The sequence below is a fragment of the Lontra canadensis genome, unplaced genomic scaffold (genome assembly GCF_010015895.1).
Source record: "Lontra canadensis isolate GAN:19392208 unplaced genomic scaffold, GSC_riverotter_1.0 scaffold22, whole genome shotgun sequence".
Classification (NCBI taxonomy): domain Eukaryota; kingdom Metazoa; phylum Chordata; class Mammalia; order Carnivora; family Mustelidae; genus Lontra; species Lontra canadensis.
In genome coordinates, this window is record NW_022631016.1 from 5,538,021 (window position 1) to 5,556,802 (window position 18,782).

Consider the following 18,782-nt stretch of genomic DNA (forward strand, 5'->3'; position numbering starts at 1 on the left):
CTGAGGCTGCTAAGACGCAGACTTGATCTGTTCTCGCACAGATCAGGAAGCTACACGTTCAAGATCGGGGTGTCAGTCGAGCCATCTTCCCCCTAAAAGCTCTAGGGGAGACCCCTCCTCTCTTGTCCCCCAGCCTCTGCCGGCTGCTGTGCGTTTCTTGGCTGTGGCTCCACCCCTCCTCTCTCGGGGTCATCTTTACATGGCTTCTCCAGCATCTTCTCTTCCCGCAGGGTCCTCTGTCATGGATCCAGGGCTCACCCTACTTCCGAATGATGTCCTCTCTGATGCGTAACCTAATTACACGGCGGGTCATCGAAGAGGGCCCTAGCATTCAGCCGGCTACAGCCAAAAATGGCGCCTGGGCAAAATCTGTTTGGACGTTTTCCCTTTGTGAGCTTATTCTACCTTCATAAGGTTAGCGTCCATTCCTGGAGGGAAAGAATGTGTCTTCTGTGTCTGCTGTTGTCCCTTCATCCCTCAGGCTGGTACACTCGGCATGACTTCACGCTCGGCCCGATGTGCTCTTCTCAAAGCGTGGGCCCCCGAGCATGGAGCAGCCATACGCTGACCTCTTAATACTCAGCTCAAGACTCACCTGCAGGAGGTCTCCTTCGCCCGCCCCTGTACCCTGTCCAGTCTGTCTTTCTCACTCAAATCTTTCTTGACATCATGGCCTCCAGAAAGAGGTTAATTTTTCTCACATCAGTCTCAATTCCTTCTCTTATTGGTTCGCTAGACTATTTAGGGTACATTCCATACATAGCTTTCACGTGTGCTCCCAGCTCATTCATTGCTTTACACCAAACACACTCAGAAAACTACTTGTAACAGAAGCTTATGCCACAACACAGGGAAAGCTGTGTTTGCTAACTCAGTCGGGCTGTCCCAACCCGATGAGTCAGCCTCACATTTGGTTGTAGGAAGCACAAAATCAAACTAGGGAGGCTTGATCAAATGGAAATTTACTTGCCTCCAGTCAAAAGAAATCCAGAGGTGGAAGGGCCACTGACCTTGGTCCAGCAGATCAATGAAATCAGGATTGATGTTTCCAGAGTCTACTGGCCCTTCTCTCATAGTCATGTGGAGGTTGCTGCAGATCCAGCCATTTCATCTGCATTCAAAGCAAGTAAGAGTAGGAAACTGAACATTTCCCAAGAATTGTGTCTGTTCCTTTTTAGTGCAAAATTAAAAGCCAACACAGAGTCTTCCTTTTTCCAAAGGTGAGCCTGGGGAAGCAAGTGTGTGCATGTCCAGCTTCTGTAGGTCCGCAGAGAGAGGGGCTGGGCAAGGAGTTGCCTAGTTACTCCCTCCAAGTGCTTGCATAACCCAGCCTGTCCTGGTTCTCACAGGCGCTCACCATACCACCTGATGTTGCCATCTTGCCTGATACCAGGATTGGCAGGAATAGCTGTTAATTTCTTGGGCAGTAATGATCTCCAACGTACATAAATTGCCAAAGTGCAGGAGTTTTTCCTTTAAGTGTGCAGGTGAATGCTGTGTGCAGTACGGAGCTCTGGCCGCCTCCACTGGCAGAAAGCCCCAGTACAGTGATTCTGCAGTGCTTGGTAAACCCGAGGAAGGTTGTTACTCAGGCTTGCATGTGCCGTGCTTATGGGCATGCCCACAGATGGGTCCTTACGAGGTGTTAGGACAGCCTGTGGAGGAGAACATCATTTTTGATTCTGGAACGGCCCTTGCTGTCATGACATGACATGACACAACATGACGGGCAATTTACTCATAATTCTCTCCTCTTGAGCCGTTCCCCAGCGGGCCTGAACCTGATGGTGAGGCGCACAGCGGGATGAAGGACAGACCCAGAAAAAATGAAATCTGCTGAGCATACTCACGTGCCCGAGTTCATTCATCAGTCGTCGGCGCAAAATTTAATACTCGTGACTATATTATTTATTTATATGATTGAATGCAGTTTAAAATGTTTTTATTTATGAAAGACAGAGTTTAACATTTAAATCTCAATTTGGAGGGGGCGCCTGGGTGGCTCAGTGGGTTAAGCCTCTGCCTTCGGCTCAGGTCATGATCTCAGGGTCCTGGGATCGAGCCCCACATCGGACTCTCTGCTCAGCAGGGAGCCTGCTTCCTCCTCTCTCTGCCTGCCTCTCTGCCTACTTGTGATCTCTCTCTGTCAAATAAATAAAATCTTTAAAATAAAATAAAATAAATCTCAATTTGGTCAATGACAATTTGGTTTTTATTTTTTTAATTGTTTTTAAAGATTTCCTCTATTTATTTAGAGCTAGAGATCCTGCCCATGGGAGTGGGGGAAGGGGGAGGAGAGGGAATCCCCAGCAGACTCCTTACTGAGCATAGAGCCAGACTCTGTCAGCGACACGATCCTGAGATCATGGCCTGAGCTGAAATCAAGGGTCGGACTCCTCGCTGACTGAGCCATCCTGGCGCCCATTGTTCATTTAAATACGACTTTTTTTTTTTTTTTTTAAAGCAAAGTTTCCGCGTAGGAGCATTTTATTATTGAAGCGTAGTTGGCGTACATGTTACATCATTTCAGGCATACGACGTCTTGGTTCAACACTTCTATACATAACTCATCCATTCTACACATTACCCAGCCGCTCTTCCCATCTCCTCTCTGGCAACCGTCAGTTTGTTCTCTGTATTTAAGTGTCTGGTTTTTTCTTCATTTGCTTCTCTTGTTTTTAGGGTCTCCTTGTACGTGAAATCACGTGATGTTTGTCTTTGACTCATTCATTTTGTGCGATGCCTTCTTAATGCAAAGGGCAAGCCTGCGTATTTGTAGGCAATGAGGTGTAATCCCCCCTATGAATCCCAACTCGATCAGCTTCGCTATCCAAACACCCTTAGACCTGGCATGCTGACTTGGTCTCACAGAAGAACAAGAGAATGACATAGAAGTTCAGAATGCTGGTTTATTAACTGGTGTTAACATGAGGATTTCTTTTTTCACTTGTCTTAGAAATTAGTAAACGTTTGCTCTTTGCTTTCAAAATGAAGTTTAGGGGTGCGTGATGGCTAGGGGCTCTGTAATCCTGAAAGAGTGCATTTAAAAATATTCCTTTGGAAGTTACAGGGAAGCCCATCCTCCTGAGAATATTTCTCTGAGGTCACAGTACCAGTGTATTGTCTTCCACCGTACCGCCCCCTCGACCGCAGCCTTAGTTCAGCTGTTCCTGTGGGTCCTCTGCAACTCCATTTGCTCCCACGTGAGTATCTGAGGTTGGCCTTGGCTCAGCTGGGCAACCTCACTCCTCCTCTGCCCTCACTGCACAGCTCAGCCTCAGGGGAATCCAGGCTCAGGCTCTCCTGCCTGGACCGCAGCCTTCATCTCCTCCTTTGATCAGCCCAGGGCCCTCCTAAATGAGCGGAAGGATGTCTTTCCTTTGGTCTAAATAATCACACTGCACCTTACATTTTTAGTTTGAATAGCAAAGCCCACCTCCTCGGAGGTAACGTGTCCTCATTACCATGAACCGTTATTCGTCCCATCCATGATGAAATATTCAGCTCCTCTCCCCCGAACTGTTTCTTTGTCTTGGCGGTATTCAAGGCTAGTCGTGTTTCATGTCTGACATTAGTTTCTCCATTCCCAGTGCATAAGTCCAGGGAGATTTATGTTAAGAGAATAATAGCTTACTGACTATCCAGGCGTGGGTCCTGAGCGCATATGTATCTTTTTAAACTGCCAGGCGACTCGAAGGCAAAGCACATTTCAAGACCTTGCTGCAAGGAGCTCTTGTGTGGAAAGCACCTTGGTAAAGCCTTATCTCGCCTTTTCCATTCTTAAACACAAATCAGAGGAGGTATTTGTATGGCGAGTACAGTGCACTTTAAAATGTGAGTCTTCAGTTCCCTAAACAGAGCACAATTTGCATGTGAAATTTGCATTTGTATGTGATCCTGATGTTTTCATTAGATTCATTGTAGCTATAAAAGATGGCAAAAGTCACTTGCAGAATTGGGCGTGATTTATGTGCAATACAAAAAGGAAATATGCATAGATTAAGAAGGGTGTATTTAAATCTGTGCCGGGTGGAGTCAGAGATAAATTGGTCTTAATTTGAAGAATGATGTCATCCATCAGAAGGTGTGTCTCGGGGAAAGCCGGTCTGAACAGGTGAAGTCTGTCCACCTGGGGGCTTTCTCTCCTGTGGGGAGTGGCCTTCAGTCTGGAGAGCTCCTAAGTGTAATCTTGTCAGTAAACCACACTTCGCCAAACGTGGGAGACTGACTTGCTCTAACAAAAGTGAAAAATAATGATATGTAAGCACAGGGAGTTAATGTATTAATGTATCATGAGGAATATGACTGTCATAGATCAGATAGGTTATGAAATTTATCTCTTACCATTTCTGTACCAAGAAGCCTCTTTATCCAGAGGTCACCCATGAGCAGGGAGATACCACAAATGATGTTTCAGGCAAGGTTTCTTGACTATTCTCCATTATTACTCTCCTAAAGAGCCATTTTAGACTTTTTTTTCTAACCCCCCCCAAGAAATTTTAGTACCACAAAAATATTGCATATTTATTTAAGTGATGTAAGTGTATCTGTGCATCATACATTCAAAAAGTAAATTTCTTGGGGCACCTGGCTAGCTCAGTCAGTTAAGTGTCTGACTATTGATTTCCGCGAGGGTCCTGATCTCAAGACCGTGAGATCGAGCCCCACATCAGGCCCTGTATTGGGCATGGAAACTGCTTAAGATTCTCTCTCTCCCTCTCCTTCTGCCTTTCCTTCCTACCTCCCCATGCTCCCTCACTCTCTCTCTCTCTCTAAAACAAAACAAAACAAAACAAAAAGATACTTTTTCTTGCTTTCCCCAAGAAGCCATGTTTTTGCCTGCTGGGGGAATGATACAGCCCTGTTGAGAATGCGTGGTTTAAGAGCGAGCTTCTGAAAGCCTTAAGTGGGCAAGTCCCCTGGGGTGACGCGCCCGCCAGGTGGGCCAGATGCGAGAAGCAGCTGACAAGATGCCATCTGCTCTGGACAGCCCTGTTTTCATCAGAGACTGGACTTTTTCTCTGCTTCCAGAATTAAAATCTTCACCAACTACTCACCCCACCCTTTTTAACACTCATCTTTTCTTTTGATGTTTTAGTTTCCCCAAAAGATTAGAGTCAAATCTGGCCAGCCTAGGAAAGTGTCATTCTCTTTCAGGTGACAAAACACATGTCTGCATTTTTTTTTTTTCCAGGATAGCTTTGATAGGACCATTTGGGGTCCAAATTCTTCGTGTGTATTCTTGGTATCATTTGCATGGATTTCTTGCAGGGACATTAGCTGTATGCCAAAGCATAGCCCTGATATTAAGGACACCATCTTACAAAGCAACTATGAAGCTTTATTTCCAAATATAAAAGGCAGAAAAAAGGAGCAGATTGATCTAAGGCCAAAAATCATATTTCAATGTAAGCTTCGTGAGGGCAAGCAAGGATTTTTGTCTTTGTTCTCAAAACTCCAGTCCCTGTACCTTGAACAGTCCCCGGCACACAGTAGGCAGTCAGTAGCACCTGTTAAATGAGAGAACAGATTTTTACTCCATGTATGAATGAAGATCTCTCCGTTCTGAGGTAGTGGATCATGTGAATCTGAGGGGTTATGTTCATTCATTCAAAGAACGTTTCTCTGACGCACATCATGATAGACCCCTTAGGAATTACCCGATATGTACATAAGGGCATAAAATACATGGGATCCTTGCCCTCCTGGAACATAGAGCACAGCAGGAGAGGCAGGCAATAAGCAGATGAATAACTACAAATTCTTGGTTTTGGGGGCAAGTGATCTTGGAGGAGATGACTGAGTGTAGTGCTGGTGAGGGACAGGCTCTCAGAGAACATGCGGGGAGGGGCCAACCTGGGAGAAGGAGGGCGCCCCCTTGGGAAGAGGAACAGGAAGGAGCTGTATAAGACCAAGAGAGCTCTGCGTGCAAAGGCCTCAGGCCTGGATGGAGCATTGAGCACACTGGAGAACCCCAAAGGAAGGTGTGGTGCCTAGAGGGGAGTTGCGGGGTGGCACGTGAACGGAAGCTGAAGGTGCCCTGGGGCAGGGCCTAGATGTTGTTTCCGGCCAACGGTAAAATGGAAATTCCAGCCATTCTGAGAGCAGACTTCTGAAGCCAGATCCCCGCTGAGGTCTGGCTTGGGAATTGGTGTTGAGGAAGTCAGGGACATGGATGACCCCGGGAGGGAGAAATCGGGGCCCACGTGGCACCCTGGAGAGTGGAACATTGGAGTCAGAGCAGGGGAGTCAGTGGAACAGGTGGACCCCAGGGAGCGTGGAGCCAAGGAAGCCACAGGAGAGGGGATTGTGGGCATCCTGGGCCGTAGATGGCAACCAGGGGCTCAGAGGCGCTCCTCAGGAGTCACGGGAGGGAGTGAGGAGGGGAACGGCAAGGGGTCAGTGGCTTTGACCACTTTCAGTGTTATGTTGGGCTTACTACCTCGTTTGAAATGGAAAATGGGGAGTCGGGAATCAAAGTAATAGAAAGAGCTCAAGTAGACATGCTTTTTTTAACGATTTTATTTATTTATTTGACAGAGAGAGCACAAGTAGGCAGAGGGAGAAGCAGGCTCCCCACTGAGCAGGGAGTCAGACGAGGGGCTTGATCCCAGGACTCTGGGATCCTGACCTGAGCCAAAGGCAGACACTTAATAACTTAATGACTGAGCCCCCAGGCGCCCCTCAAGTAGACAAGGCTTTAAGAGTTGGTCACAAAGGAAAAATGAGAAACAATGAAGGAAGCCGTTGTGTGTGGTAAGGGGAGGCTACTGCGTGGTTAGGAGCAGCCTGGCTCGCTGTTGGGAAAAGTTCAGGAATGAACTAGAGCCCAGAATCCCCATTGCTGGGTGGGGTCCAGGCTGATGGTCCAGGTCTGTGTGGTTCTCTTGAGCGTGGTGGTTAAAAACTGTTTCTCTTGCTGCTTGTGGAATTTGGTTGTCAAATTTCAGCTAAACAAAGCCATGTCTTAAATGCGTATTCTTACAGTCAAATTGTTAACCCATTTCAGTTCCCCTGCCGTGTGGTTCTGATGCTGGGCCTGTGTTTTGTTTCTTTTTCGTTGGTGTCTTTCAGAGCAGTGCCCGCAGAGGTCCTTGAGCTTTGAGAAATATGGCCCCCTCGCAGGCATAGCAGGTTAATATTTCTGATGGGAGGAAGGCAGCCACCAGGGCCACATGACCCTGGGAAGCTCCTTAAAGCCTGCCTCTCCTCCTTTCTCATGTAAAGAGCACTTCTCAGGCTACTCTGTTTCTTGAACATTCAGTAAACTTTTGTGCTGCTCTATTTAATTTCATGACCCAAATAATCTTGTTCAATTGTAAAGAAAGGCATTGCTGTTTTTCGGAAATATTTAAAATAAATTGTGAGATAGTAAATATTGCTGTACTTGGTTAAGGTCTGATTTATCTGTGATACAAAATAAAGGGGAAATCATGACTTCTCAGCTAGGATTTCCACTCTTTATTTTGGTCCTTAAAAAAAAATGAGTACCTGTGGATTAGTCATTGAATCATTTTACTCTTGACTTTTTAATGGACAGATTTATTTATGTAATGTGTCCATTGGAAGATGGAAGTGAAGATTCTTAACTTTTTATACTTGTTCTTTGGAGTTCTGGTAGCCTTGGATGGATTTCCGTTTCCTGCCTGGCTTACAGTACTTCTTCACACCATCAGGAAGCAAGTTAATTCATCCCAGAAATGCACTTAGACTTGGAAGCACTCGCGTTTTTAAATGTGATCATGACAGTTCCAGATGAAGGTCGGGGCTTTCTCTCTTACTTTCCTTACAATCTGAGAAAGCGTGTGTGAAGCTCGCCGTGTGGAAACCATTGCAAATTATCATTTCCGGAGACTTTCCCCCTCTTTCTGGGTGAGACCCTGGCCTGTGGGGTGGAGTAGATCTTTGCTTCTCTCTGAGGAAGATAAGGCTGCTTGAGGAGGGAAGTACCTGCCATTGACAATGACACAAGACTTTGTTCTTCTTTTTCTCCTATTCCCAGGGCATTTTTGCCCACTTTTACCCCAAACTACCTCCCTCTTGTGTAGTTCTTGCATTCATGAACGTGGGATTCCAGGCCGCAGTCTCCTTCTGCCCCTACCCCAGCCTCGACTCAGTCACAAAACTGACACATAGAACACTTTACCCCTCAAGGTTAAACCCACCAAGGTTAGCTCCTGTGAGCTGGAGCTTCTAAAAACCCTGCACAATAATACCTTCAGGTTGGGCTTACTTAGGAGAAGCAAACCCCTTCATGTAAGCTGCCAACCAGTCTCCTTGATTTTTGGTCTAATCCAGTAGACCTTTTCAGAGTTTACGAAGGAGAAAATATTCCATGTGCCCCATCCTGATTTTAGTAACACTTTCAATTCTGTCGTGTTCACTACTTATTTTGTCAAAACTGTAGTTCATTAGGGATGTGGTTCTCCAAACTGTGTGCCGAGGCACCCAGGGGGGCACCTCATGATATTTCAGATTTTCAAAAATCCAAGAAGTCAAGACAGAACAGGAATTATGATTGTGGTGGTGCGGAATAGAGTCCAGCGGTTGTGAATGTTCACAGTATTCCACGAACACGTTGGCTACTGAGGGCCCATCCTAAGTCCCTGGGTCTTCGAAGAATGAGACAAAAATATTATATTTTATTGCTATATATATGTTGTTTTTGTCCCCCAACAACTACTAAGTTGTTAGGTCATGGTATGTAACTCCTCCGGATACGACTACTTAATACACAATACTTTGCGGTATTTCCTTTGGCCTAGGAATGCTGTGAAAAATTCATGAGACACTCTCTGCATTGTGAAATAGGGAAATTTGGGAACGTCTGCATTTGTGGTTTTAGTGGTTTAATTTTTTGCAGGAAAGTTTTGTAATAGTGTTGGAAGAAGTAGGCTCCATTTATCATAAGACTTCCTTCAACCACAGGACCCTCTCTCGTCAAGACAGGTCGCCGTGAACACCCATGATGGCAGCACCCTCCATCCCCCCAGAGCTCGGGAGCTATAGCGGCGGACTCACCATCCTGCTCATGACAAGCTGGCTCTGTGTCTCCTGGGTTTGCTTGCTTTGTTGACTTCTGTTGGTTTGTTTTACTGCATTTATCCCAATGACATTGATTTCATGGGGAAGAGGGAAAACATTTAGTTGGTCATAAATGAATGCTTGATAACGCTGGTTGAATGAAGTGACATAACGACTGTCTCATCTCCGTTCCTGTTAAACCGTCACCAGCTGTGTATGGCATTTCTGCAAAAGAACGACCAGCCTCAAATGTCTGAGGAATGCACGTTTTAACGTTTCAGTGGGTTCTCTGGTAATTTCTAAATAACCTGTCTTTAAAACTTAGCATCATGTTATTACGGACTGAGTTGTGCCTCCCCCACCCCTGAAAAGTTAGTATGGTGAAGCCCCAACCTCCAGTGCCTCTGAATGTGACCGCCCGTGGAGAGGGGCATGTGAAGGTGACGAAGTTGAAAGGAGGCTATTTGGGTGGCCTCTGGTGCAGGCGCCTGAAACCCCACAAGAAGAAGAGATTAGTGCCCACAGGGAGACACCAGGGCCATGTGGAGAGAAAATTGAGCAGGGACACAGCTAGAATAAAACAGGAAGACCCTTTCTAAGCCGAGGAGAGGGCTCAGGGGAAACCAAACGTACCGATACTTGATCTGACTTCCGGCCTCCAGAACTGTGGGAGCATCGATGTCTGCTATTTCCACCACCCCCCCCCCCCCCCCCCCCCCCGTGATGTTTCGTCATGGCGCCCCAACAGACCACTACAGTTTCGCAAAGTCTGCTCTTCTGGATTATGGTCCTTGAATGCTGCCACCTGGGAAGATTGCTGGACTCTCGTGGTCATTTGGGAAAACAAAACATGCTTCTTGGTAATTTGGTCAGAACTAATATATCGTCTCTGGGTGAAATTGACCAGAAATCAAGATCTCATGTCAACGGCGTTAAAAATGCATCTTTGCAGCCTTACAGAAAGCAGTGTTCAGGCTGGAATTGAATCTGGTGGGTTACAATTCCGTTCATTACAACACGATACTGAGTTTTAAAGACGGATCATTTAAAAATTACCGGAGAACCCACTGAAACGTTAAAACCTACATTCCTTAGACATTTGGGGCTGGTCATGCTCTTGCAGAAATGCCACACACAGCTGGTGCTGGTTTAATATGCGCCCAGATGAGGCAGTCATTGCATCACTTCCTGTAGAGTAGGGGAGAGCACGCTGGGGAGAGACGGTCTTTAAGTTCATATTGGCCTTTTATTCTGTTAAAAGAGAAGCTGCTGCCAGGCCTCCCCTCCCATAATTGGTATCATTAAGGAAACATGTAAAGTTTAGTTCGGAAGAGGAAATTTTTTTGTTTTCCTATTCACAAATGTTTCCGTTTATGCATCCAGGCAGTGACTTATCTTTTTTTTTTAATTACAGTGTGACTTTGTGGAACATTTTTTGCCCTTACTAAAAAGGGCATTCTAGTTCAAAAGTAGAGCTTCTGAATCACAGCACCCATTGTGTTTCTCCTGTATTTGGAGTTTCGTTTTTGCAGGAGTTTGCAATCTGTTGCCTCCCTGTGAACACGCTTGCTAATGTCACATTTAAATTCACACCCAAGATTGGCCATGCCGTCCCTGGGTTGCCATGCCTCTTCCCTAACCAGTTGTCCCTCTGTTGTCACGTTACATTTGCTGACTCCATTGAGGTCTGTGTACCTTCATAAAGTGTCGTCTTAGTCATAATCAGAGGGATGTGTGGTGTTTGGTTTATTTAATTGTAAGTTTGCCTACTGTTGGGTAGGTTATAATGGGACAGAAGCATGTCACAGGTCATCAACGCAAAAATACCCCACGTATCCACAAAAGGCATGCCTTCCCTCTGGGGCACTGTTTTCCTTGAAAGGAAATCTTTATCTCACATGTGCACCATGATATAGAATTATAATTTCATCTTGATCCAAGCCACACAGACTGAAGGGTCTGATAGCCTTGGTCATACTTGTTATTTGAATCTGATCACCTACCAACTTTTAAAATTTTAATGAGGGGATATCAAACATGTCACCCATAAAGCAGCAATGAATGAAGAGAATTCTGTATGGCACTTAAAGGAAGCTAGATTTCATGGCTTCAGATTAATTAGAGGATCTAAATTAGTGAAACTCTAAAGTGTGTTAATTTTTTTTTTCACTTTTGAGTTCATGGAAATCACCAGAATTAAGCAAATTGTTGTATATTGCGTGGTGCAGGATCCTTAGGAAAGCTGGTTTAAGATTAGTAAAATTTGAGTTTTATTAGTATATAATTACATATTTCTAAAGTTTTGGAAAGCACTAAGACATATCACTTAAAGTGTGTTCTGTTGTGTGTGTGTCGTTACATATGGGAGGGCAAGTTTGGGATGATTCGGAGACCTATAATTAATAACCCCTTGGACTGTCCAGGACCATTTGGTCTCTTGAGTTTCTGAAATGAGCAGAGCAGAATCTCTTTGGGATAATTAACCCTCTGATTCCTTGGACTCGGCAAGGACCAAGGTGATAATAATTTCTATGGGTTTAGGCCAAGATATAAAGTTCAGTTAATCATTGATTGGGTGATTAACAAAATGTCAGGTGTTATCATCCAAACATCACTGTTCCAGCAGGCCGGGTGACAGGAGATAGTGCTGGGACCCGACAGAGAGAAGCTTTGTCATCAGGTGCTCTCGAAATTGGAGTTGGAGCTCTGCTAACACTGCAGGGAGTGGGGAGAGAAATGTCTGGTAGCCTTGCTCTGAAGAAATGGCCTGCAAAATTGGTCACAGCACAAAGGCTATGAGGGTCCCCACTTTGGATGACAGAGAACTGTGCAATGTCAGTTATAGTGGTGGTGGTTCCCTCCTCCCCATATAAGGTATTGGTTCGGTCTCCTTTCTTGCTGTGGTGGAGAGGAGCTGAGCCCCCAGGGCTGCGATTGCTCCATGGGCTTGAAGTCCAAGATAGACAAGAGAATAATCAGTGTGACAGTACCCTCCTCTGCGCAAAGGGGAGTGAGCTATACATCTCAATGGCGGGAGGCTGGTGTAGTCTTTTCCCACAGAGTTCAGAAAATTGGAAACTCTGTTATGTCTCTTTTTTCTTATTCTCAACTGTTCATCAAGCCAGCCTTATCCCCATCCATTTCAAATCTGTAGACGCTGAGTTCAGAAGTACGCGTTCGGTTTTCTCCTTGGTTAAGTCAGCTTTCCCTTCTCGGGAAGCCGCATTCTCAATGACTTGCATTATGGAAGGAGCTTTCTACCAAGGTCTTGAGTATCTTCTAGGTTCATCTCTTCCTTGTGGCTTATGATGAACCGATGGCTCACTTCTGAAATGAGCAAGTGTCTCAAACGTCCCCCCCCCCCCGTTTTATCTCCCTGTGATGCTGGACCTGAACCTCATCTACGCATGAGATCTGTATCCTTCAACCCAAATGTGGCTACAGAAACAACAGGCTGTGTGCTATTCAGAAAGACCTAATAGTAACAGATGTAATATAAAAGAGAATAATGACAGTAAGAGTCACAACCAGCCCTGCCGTCTGGTTTCGGTGGCCGTTTCCATAGGACGTCAGAGTGCGTCAGGTCGCCTCCTGATCTTCACTTCCAGTCTCGAACTCGAGTCCTGTAATGCCCACTGCTCAGGTGCTTGGGCTGCCGTGGTAGAACACCTCTGACTGGGACTCAGACTACACAAAGTGATTTCTCCGTTTTGGAGGCGAGGGCATCCCAGATCAAGGTGCCTGACAAGTCCACACCTGGTAAGAGTTCTCCTGGCTTATGGATGGCCCCTTCTCCCTGAGTCTTTACACAGTGGAGAGAGAGGGCTCTGGACTCTTCCTGTCTTTGTGAAGATGCTAATCCCATCAGGGGAGCCACATCTTCATGACCTCACCTACACCCAAGTTTCTCCCATAAGCCCCACCTCCAATACCATCACATAGGAGATGAGGGCTTCTACCAGTGAATTTTGGGGGGACACACACATTCAGTCCAACAGACTTGTTTCTGACTCCCCTTCTATTCATTTGGAAGGATTTTGAGTTAGAGAATTCTAACACATGACTTACGAATCGCTGGATGTTATTATCCAAACACAGTATTTCTGGTCTGTGCTACATGATAAAAAGCAGAAACCCTCAGGCCAGGGCATACAGCAAATTTAATTCTTTGGACATCACAAGGAATGCCAAGGAGCTGGCGTTGGGTGTCTTCGCAGCATGCTTGAGAGCTCCACAGAGGGAAGTTCTACCCGATCGTTTTCTCTCCTGAGCAAGAGCATTGTTTTATTTAAGCCAAATTTGGTGCTTATGAGATGCGGCAAGCTTGCTGAATATTCATTTGCAGCTCTTTTCATAACGTTCTTGTATCTCTTATTTTCTTTTGACTTATAATTGGTGTTTTTGCATATTTATGATTTGCTCTGTCTTAAACCAATGACCTATTTCAAATGCTATACTGTCCTTCCTCCTCCAACCCCGTGCTCTTAATTCATGGAGAAACCATGTCCTTAAGTGATGCCGCTCCTCTCATTCCAGGAGCCTGTCCTCGGCACGTGTGTACATCTGCCGTCCTGTGCGGGTGGTAGCTTACAGCCCCTATCCTCAGATTCAGAGCAGGAAGACTGAACTCTTTAAACTATAAGCTCTCAGAGTTGCACAGTTCCTGAGTGGTCATCTAAGCCATATGGTAATTTCTCAATGCTAAAGGACAGTGAACTCACACACTTGAATGTTCTCCTCCCAAGTGAGATAACCCTCAGGTCCTTTGTGTTTGGTCACGTGATCCGTTAGAAACGGCTTGACCTCCTTATTACTTTCCTTTGAACAGACCCAGACGCGGCAGCCTCAGGAGTTGAAAGCTCCCTGGATGGGTGGTCTCCAAAATGCAGTGACTTAAAATAGCTTAAATGATCAAAGGGCTTTTATAGCACAAGATACAGATGCTCTATAAAGGAAAGCAAACTATGAGCTTCATACAGTATAACACATCTCTTCCGAAATTCCCTAAAAATACCTCCCCCGTGCCCCAGCAGAGAGTCAGATCGTGCTGGGTGCACCTGCCTGACCCGTGTGGACTGGGGCAGTGTGGGATGGAGCAGGAGTAATCCTGAGAGCCCCACCTGCCTGGGGACCTGCCCTCCCATCTCTTCACTTTTTAGACTTTCTTTGCCTATGAAATGAAATAATAAAACAAGTCCATCCGCCCGGTGGTTTTATCTTCTGGGCTCTTGCGAGAATGAAAAGATGCAAGCCAAGTTAGATTGCTCAGTTCTGAGGATCTCTGAGCAGCGTGGCCGGTGGACCCCACTTACATGAGGTGCGGGCGGGGAGTGGGGAGAGCCTGGGCCAAACGCTCTTGCCACTCGCGCAGATCCCGGATCCTTCAAGGCCTGGTTTGACTCTTCAGGGTAAACTTTTCACTGCTGTTTTCACCCTAAACAATTTGTTTTCTTCCAAGACATCCCGTGGGAGGCTGAGTTCCCTCTCCTGTTTTCTGACAGATGCAAAAGTAGCTAAATGGAGCAACGAGATAAAAGAAGGCATCATGACGGTTTGATGTTATAAAACAAATCCAGCATAGTTGAAAATGGGGTTTTTCATCATGTGTTCTGCCTAACAGTTTTCTAGAAAATAAAATGCTGTGATATTATTTTTGAAAAGAATATTTTAACTTTTATGTTAAATCACTCTATGAATGCACCCTTTTGAAAGAAAGATAATGTAGGACATTGATCAGATTTGTAGATTTCTGTAGTGATCCTGAAGGCGCCCACAAGATGACCTGGTGACCACACCAGTGATGGGCAGGGGCCCAGGGGGCCTGTGTGACCACTCAAATGTTGGCCTGAGCTGGAGGGGGAGGTGACGCACCCTGGTGACAGTCGCTCAGAGATGCAGTGCTGGCGTGCAGCAGGTGTCCCAGTGGCTCCCGAGTGGGCGGAGGCTGCCTGTTGCTCTTGAGGTCCCTGTGAGTAGAAGAAGTGGCTCCAGGAGAGCAAGGGAAGGCCCCGTCCCTACACCCTGCCATGGGGGCTCCCGGGGACAGTGGATGGCGTCATCAGGCTCTGTTGCTTACATTTGGTTCTCATTTTGGAGGACTCCACTTCCTAAAATGTTGACATTTCTGCTTTGAAGGCATTTTTTTAAGGAGAAAAGGAAAAATCTCCCCTAAATAATCACTAAGTTATTATTTCAGCTGTACCTAATAAGGAAAGAGATAGCATTTTCCAATTCTGAGCAGTCTGGTTTGTGTTGGCATTCCTCGTTGTCTGCATTCTTTGGGGCACCGTCCTTCAGAGCAAATCCAGCAGTGACGAGGTTGGGAAAATCTAGCAAAGTAGACAATCATTTTGGAGAAGCAGAGTATGACAGTGCTGAATTACCATTGCACAGGAGGAAAGGGCACTGAGATTGATCCCAGCGGCTAGAGAAGGACTCCTCCCCTGATGGGAGCCAGGAGTACACCGGCGAGCCCCTGTGCTCATGTGATGGGCGTTCATAGAGGCGATGGGTGCACTATGGCTCCAGGAGGAAGGGGCCCTGCAGTTAGAAGTGTTCGGGAATGGCAGTGAAGGCTGCCCCCCTGCTCCCACGCTCTGGGTCAGGGCTCACACTCACACACTCAGCAGCAGTGCGCATGCCTTCCACAGAGGTCACGAGCGCATGGTATAGGCATGTTATTTATCTCGCAGAGATATACATGGCACACATGCATTGTGTAAAACTGAATACGGCATATGTAAATTACACGTGTAGTGTGCACACAGACATCACGCAAACCACACAGCATAGACACAGATCTGTCCCACAAGGCATACGGAGATGTATCAGGGGTACGTATGCATCACATGCATGGGTCACACGTACAGATCACACACACCACACATGTGACACACACGCACACACATACCACATACACACATGACATAGATCCTATGTATAATCACACATGTACACATCACATGTGCACACACACACAGCAAGACCCAGAGTTAATACTTGAATTGTCCATTCTATGGGAGAAGGATGAGGTTGCCTAAAAGGACATTTTCGGGGGCTGCTGTGAGAGCGTGGGTGAGCTGTAGGCGCTCTCTGTGTCCAGGATCTGTGGGCTCAATGGACACCTGGAGGGCCCTTCTGGTCTGAACAACCCTTCCCTTCTTCTGCGGGGTGTGTTTTTTCCAGAGAGAAGCTCATCATATCGTTCTTCCCGTTTCTAACCCTGTCCTGCTTAGTGCTCTGTCTCCAAGATGGGTTTCCGAAGGCTTGAGGAGCCCTGTTTTCCACCCGTATTCAGAACCTACAGAGAGTGAGACAAAGACATCAGGGCGATGAAGAACAGGATATCCCCTTTGCTACCATTACAGCTGTTGGGAGATGTGGCTTGGATCTGGGCCCCAGGGACGGGACACCGTTCCCCTGAATCACCCCCCCTCCTCCTGCTCCCAGCACAGGGGCACGTGGGCCCACGGGCTCTGCTGGCTTAGAACAGAGGGGATGAGGGAGGACCCCACTGAGAGGAGCAGACACTTGGCTCCCAAGGTCAGATCCTTCTCACAGCCTCTCCAGTCAGACAGTCAGCAGGAGCAGCAAGCTGATGTTAGCAGGAGGTTCTCAGAGAAGAATGCCGAGCTTCTGGAAGCTGGTAGTGCCCTATTTGGTGACACATGAGGTCATGTGTTGGAGGGGGCGACGGGGCACCTTACCCAGGTATGGCCACCCACGCTCTGACAGACCTGCAGGTCTTGCCCTAAACACATAAGAGCAAAATCCGTACGGATCCATTTTATACATCGCTGTCACTTGCTCTGTATGACTAGTGTGCTGGGTAGGAGTACACGCTGAGAAAACCATGTCCTACACTGTGGTGAGAATATAAATGGAATGTGTCCTCAGAGCCATTTCATAGTACATATCGAGAACTTAAAAATGGTCGTGGCTTTTGACTCCATGTGTTTTACTAATCAACTCAAGGAAAAGATGAAGCTTGGAGCCAAAGCTTTATACGTCAGGGTGGCCACTGTCACAGTGTGCCAATGCAAAGAATATTAATAAAGTGTTGGGTAGTATGAATAAAACTAAATTCTTGCACAGCCATAGAAGTGAATGTTATCTAAGCATTCCAAATCCCGTTTGCACAGAATATTTATGAGCTACAAAATATCTGATTAAATATTAAATTTTTAAAAAAGCAAAGTAAAACACTGCATTCAGAATGAATTCGGTCCTTCTGGAACAAGGTAGTGGTCTTGGCAAAGCAAAGTTTGGCAACAGTTTTGAGGATGCAGAGGGACACGGTGTGGGGACGAGGCCCTATGGACAGCAACGCGTTCTTCCTGGACAGGACTGTTACAGGTTCATTTTAGTGTTTCTTTGTATTTTTTCTGTTTGTACCCCAAATTTTTGCAGACGTGAACTTTTATCATCAAAAGAGTAGTGAGTGACATGGTTTGAGAGTCTACCATATTCCTATGTAAACATAAGGTAAGAAGGACTGTCACTCACCCGGGCTCCGTGAGTACAGCTTTGGTGTGCGAGCAGCCTGGGGCAGTCAGTCACCTGTTACCGAAATCATGCTCTGTCACAACCACAGAATCCCAGTGGCTGTCTGGTTGGCTCTGTTCCATGAGCCTCTCATCTTCTTGGGACCAGTGGGCTAGCCAGAGCACGATCGTGCTAACAAAGCGCAGGAGAGCCACCCGGAAACATGCCGGCCTCCGAAGCCTCTGCACTCAGTGATTTCACTTAACGCTCTTACTTTCTTACTTCGCATACTTTCTCTCGGTTACCCCTGCCCATTGCACTAACCACAGCAAATCCCATGGCTGAGCACCAAGACAAGGCAGGGACCGCAGAGTCATCTCTCAAAGGGCGTGGATCCCAGAAGGGGCTCGAATCCCTGAAGGCAAGAGCTGTTTTCTTTAAAGCAAATAAAAATGTGAGTCTGGAGACAAGTGAAATTGACTGCCCGTGGAGACGTGTCTTGCGGGAGCTCACGTGGCTTCTGCGGGTGTTGGGCTCCCGAGTTAGCAACACTCGCCCTCCTGAGCGGCTCTTTCTGTCTTTCTAGATCCTGGCCAATGTGATCATTTTCATCTGTGGGAACCTGGCGGGCGCGTACCACAAACATCTCATGGAGCTCGCCCTGCAGCAGACCTACCAGGACACGTGCAACTGTATCAAGTCTCGAATCAAGCTGGAATTTGAAAAGCGGCAGCAGGTGAGATACATTTTTCTGTCGATACTGGGTATGCTGTGCGCTCACCATGGGCCTCGGCAAGAGTCGGAGCCTCTGGTTGCCTGTGCTCGGGGATGGCGTCTGCAAGACCCAGACGCAGGGGTCCTAGGATCCCCCACAGGCTAGCACCACACCGCCTGCCACCTCCACGTGGCTGGACATTCCAGTAAGAGTGGTTATTGATAATAAGAATAATGCCTGGTGCACATCCTCGCTTCTGGTGACTGCACAGTGCTCTGTGATAGCGTTTCCCCAGCTAACGTCTGAGCCCCCTCTGCCCCACAGTGCTTCCCACAGCATCTGTTGTCCACGTGGTGGGAAGTAAGCAGAGTTGTCCCTGAGGGGGGTGACAGCAGTTGAGGTGGAGGGTCCAGCAGGGAGCTCGTTGCCGTGACAGGGGCTGTCCTGTGCTGAGCGGTGTGCACAGAAATGCACGGCAGAGAGACACATGGGTTATGACAAAGCGTTGGGAAGGGGAGAGGAGGGCGAGAAGGACATGTGGCAGGCAAAGCCACAGCGT

The 18,782-nt window shown here is 46.9% G+C and overlaps 1 protein-coding gene across 3 annotated transcripts in view; it reads left to right on the forward strand.

Moving 5' to 3' along the window:
• Positions 1-18,782, forward strand: part of ADCY2 (adenylate cyclase 2) — a 401,584-nt gene that overhangs the window by 192,371 nt on the left and 190,431 nt on the right. For all 3 annotated transcript variants that reach the window (XM_032861855.1, XM_032861856.1, XM_032861854.1), the window contains exon 4: positions 18,095-18,244. In XM_032861855.1, coding sequence (XP_032717746.1) covers positions 18,095-18,244 — 150 coding nt within the window. The remainder of the gene's footprint in view (positions 1-18,094; positions 18,245-18,782) is intronic.